We start from the raw sequence: 4,264 nt of genomic DNA on the forward strand, positions 1-4,264 counted from the left end.
GTTAGGTCACTGCACAATCTAGAGAAATACACAAAGTGGTCAGCGGGGTATAGTTGAGACACAACGTCTCAACTGTACCCTAATAGAGTTCTATTACATCCCATCACTGTTAAGTTGTGCAGTGTAGGCTAACGATAACATGTTATAAGTCATAATAAGACCAAAAAAACTAAGAAAATGGAAAAAAATATATATATATATTTGGTGGTGTGGTACCTGAACAGTGTTATATTAATATATACTATTAAATATATAATCATATGTTATATAATAATATTTATATTAATAATACAATAATATTCCATTGTTTTTATGAATGATAAATTTATGATGATATTTTATTATATTTTGATGAATAGGAATACATTTATATTGAAATATCTTGACAAATTGTAATTTTTATAAAAGTTTATTGCATTTACAATTGATGTTCAGTCATCATCAATGGGTTTCAATAGGTGTCTCAACGGTACCATGGTACCGTCTCAACTGTACACGTGTAGGGTATGGTTGAGACAGGACCATGGTAAAAATGCACCTCATGTTTATGACCTGATTGTGGAAAAAATAAACAAATAATAAATGATATTCTTCAATAATAACTTAGTATACAAACAAATTAAACAGCATATGAAAAATCACTTATTTTCAGTGTATAGTTTTTTTTGCAATATCTATTCAAAAATGGAAAATCAAAAAGTGTCTCAAACGTACTACCCATTAAACATGTAGAACACATGGTTATGATAATATTTTCACATTTCCAGACAACCTTTAACATTGATCTGATGCAAGGCCTAATGGAATAACATCTTCTAAATTCTAATGCTCCTTTCATGAATCTGTTACCTATAGGGCCCTGCCATCAGTTAGTGGTCAGGGTTAGAGTCACAAAAAACATGTTTTCTGGGGGAAACCCTGACTTTAATATTGTATTATTTCATTCATTTGTGTTTCATTACAATAACAATTTATGTTAAAACAGTTATGTTATTTTTCATGGGTTTTTCATTTGCACCGAGAATATGAGGTAAAACCAAAGTCAAAACAGATGCGGCCAAAATAATTGTGAAGCCCTAAACAAAAGTCAAAACGAATGGAACATAATTGTACCCAGCATCTCTCAAAACACACTCCAGCATGTGGTCTGCCACCAGCACTTTGTTCAGAATAAACTGAAGCCCCTTGTGCTTTTTTTTACTAAGACAAAGTTAATGTGGAGTTGAAACTTGAGCAAAGTTTTCAAGTTTAGTTCTCAAAGTGATTTTAATGAATGTAATATTTAAAGAATGGTCTTCTCTCGAACTAACAGGGAGTTTAATCATTTTATTAAACAAAGCTACAGGTGAGGGGTAAACTGCCTGCAGTCACTGTGATGTGATGTGATGTGATGTGATGTGATGTGATGTGATGTGATGTGATGTGATGTGATGATAAAGTGGTTATACTTATGTTTGAATCATTATTCACATAGTATATTCACATAAATCTATGTGTATATACATGCAAGGTTAAACAAATGTGATGTGAAAAAGATCAGGAGTTTAATGTATTCTAATGGTACAGTTAAAGAACTATAACAGGTTTTGACTAGAGCGAAAAGACCAGAAACCATAAACTAATGCATTTCATTTTTTCATTTTTCACTTAATCAAGAACATCCTAGGCCAGATACATTTCTTGTACCACTGTGTGTCACTTTAGTATTGTAATATCACGGGAGCCAGGTTTAAGTATCTGAAGTGTCAGAATGAGTTTTATACATTTTCTGAACCAGGGGTAGAAGAAAGCGTAGATGACAGGGTTCAGACAGGAGTTAAAATGTGCCAGCCAGAGCTCAAAGGCTACAGACGAAGCGTCTACTGAGGTGTCTTCACCTGTCCAAGCAGGGTAGTAGTATGGACAGAAACAAATCAAAAACACAACCACAACGATGCCTAAAGTCTGGGCTGCTTTCAGCTCAGTTTTCTTCACTCTACTAGTCCCTGCACGCCGCGCTGTCAGAGCCGCAATGTGAGAGCGCATAGCTCGGGCCTGAGACACAGCCACCACAAACACTCTCATATAAAGAAGTGTAATGACAGTAATGGGTAGAATAAAGGTGAAAACAAGGTCGACAACCCCTGCAATGTTATTAATGACAACTACACACTCTCCCAGACAAGAATTAGACCTGCCTGGCTGTTGCAGGTGATCATATAAGAGGATAATCCTATACAAAACAGAACAAATCCAACACAAACAAACAATGATCTGTGCTCTTCTCTTAGTCACTTTGGTGGGGTACAAGAGAGGGTCACAAATAGCAATGTAACGGTCGGCTGAGATAAGCACCATGTTGGCTACTGATGCAGAAGTGATAACATAATCAATAATGTAATACACAATGCACAGAATGTCACCGAGAAACCAGCATGCCTCTATGTAGAAGATCTCAACTGGCATCAGCAGGAGGCCCACAAGAAGGTCTGAGACAGCCAGAGAGAGGAGGAGGAGGTTGGTTGGAGTGTGGAGCTGCCTGGAGGAAGTAAATAAACAACATATTTATCAGTTATTTGAAATATCTAAAATAATTCAAGCAGATAACACAGGACCAGATGAGAATATCATCATAAAACAGAATGTACTCATCCACACTTTAAACAACTACAACATATGTTAAACGTAATAAGAACATATTAGACAATTATCTCTGCCTGAAGTGGGAGATGGAGATGATGACCAGCAGGTTTAGAGCTACGGTGATAATAGAAACGGTGGAAAGCAGCACATAAATCAGCATGGCCTCGTTTTGCGGCTGTGTCGGCTTCTTGCAGGAGAAGTTCAGCTGTGGGAAGCAGAGTTCACCTCCGTCCAGTGCCCCCATCGTCAGAGAGGAGAGGCTGCCCAGCTCTGGCAGCTTTCTGCCCACAACCCTTTGTCCTTCAGCTCTTTTATCCCCCCCCCCCCCCCCCACACACACACACACACACAAACACACACACCACACACACACATCACAACCAACCCCCTTCCTCCACAAGACTGCAACCCCACCATGCTTTTTTTCTATACTGTAACTTTTACCAAACATTTCCTAAATATTTTGTAAAACAGTCAAAATAAAGAATGAATTTCAGTTAAAGGCCCCATGGCATGAAAAATGTGATTTTGGTTATTTTTTTGGTGCTTGGGGAGGTCTCTGGGCCACGTATATACTGCCCCATGCATCAAACTGGTCATAAACGGAGAAACACACACCGCCCATTTGTAGGAACATTCTCTTTAAGACGAGCAGATAGCACTTCCTCCTTTCTGTGATGTCACACACAAGGTAACTCCGCCCACCGTGACCAGTTGTTTTTTTTCAATTCTTATGAATGCAGCTTAGGTTTCAGTTACTTGCCTGTGATTGGCCCGACCACATGCCGCTTAAAAACAGTCAGCCAATCAGAGGAGAGGTTCTCATTCTCTCTTCTGATTGGCCAAATGACCTGTGCCTGCTAGAGCTCCAGAAAGAGGCAACAGAAAGGGGCAGTATAAACAATATTAAGCAGATCACAGGTACTAAAAACCAATGATACATCTTGTTAGGGATATCAGCAGGTAAACAAACCCAGATAAAAGTGCACAGCATGGGGCCTTTAATTGATCACAAAAAAAAAAAAAAATATTAAGGCTTGAACTATATGGAGGGCGCAGCATGTGGTAGAGGTTGTTGTAGCATAGAGTAATGTTGTTGACCTCTAATGCAGAACAAACTTGGATCCAACTGATGAGACCATTTCCACATAGGGGCCCATCATGAACTGACCCAACAGCCACAACCTCTGAACTTACTAAACTAAACTCATGTTATATCATTATCACATGATTATTTTATTGTGATTTCTTATTGTTAAAGGTATAATGTGTAGGAATTATCCCCATCCAGCGGTGCGGTTGCATATCGGAACGTATTCTTGATGTTGTATTCACGTGAAATCGGGCAGAAGTCAGACAGACAACAGACGCCGCATGTAACAGGATAAACAAGCGTCTATGTAAACAAGTGGTCCTCCAGCACAAGGCAAAACAATACAGGTGACAACAATACGTGACAATGTTGTCATGGTGATGCCGTATTGTTTACCTGACCCACGTTTTACCGTCTTTCTCTCGTCGAGTAAAATTATATCCGGTTGGTTTGCCGACGGCGTCGTTCAGGTGCCTGATTGCACCTGAATGCAACATCGGTGCCTCCGTCTTTCCTCACACTACACAGTGGTGACAGTTTTAACAGGCG

The 4,264-nt window shown here is 39.0% G+C and overlaps 1 protein-coding gene across 1 annotated transcript; it reads right to left on the minus strand.

Moving 5' to 3' along the window:
• Positions 1-1,695: 1,695 nt before the first annotated feature.
• Positions 1,696-2,866, minus strand: LOC311004085 (trace amine-associated receptor 13c-like; the record flags this gene model as incomplete). Its single annotated transcript, XM_083996034.1, has 2 exons — positions 1,696-2,518; positions 2,697-2,866. The coding sequence occupies 2 exons, from the start codon at positions 2,864-2,866 to the stop codon at positions 1,696-1,698; spliced, it is 993 nt and encodes a 330-aa protein (XP_083852160.1).
• Between the last annotated feature and the right edge of the window lie 1,398 nt (positions 2,867-4,264).

This window comes from Trachurus trachurus, assembly GCF_905171665.1.
Source record: "Trachurus trachurus genome assembly, chromosome: 21".
Taxonomy (NCBI): Eukaryota; Metazoa; Chordata; class Actinopteri; order Carangiformes; family Carangidae; genus Trachurus; species Trachurus trachurus.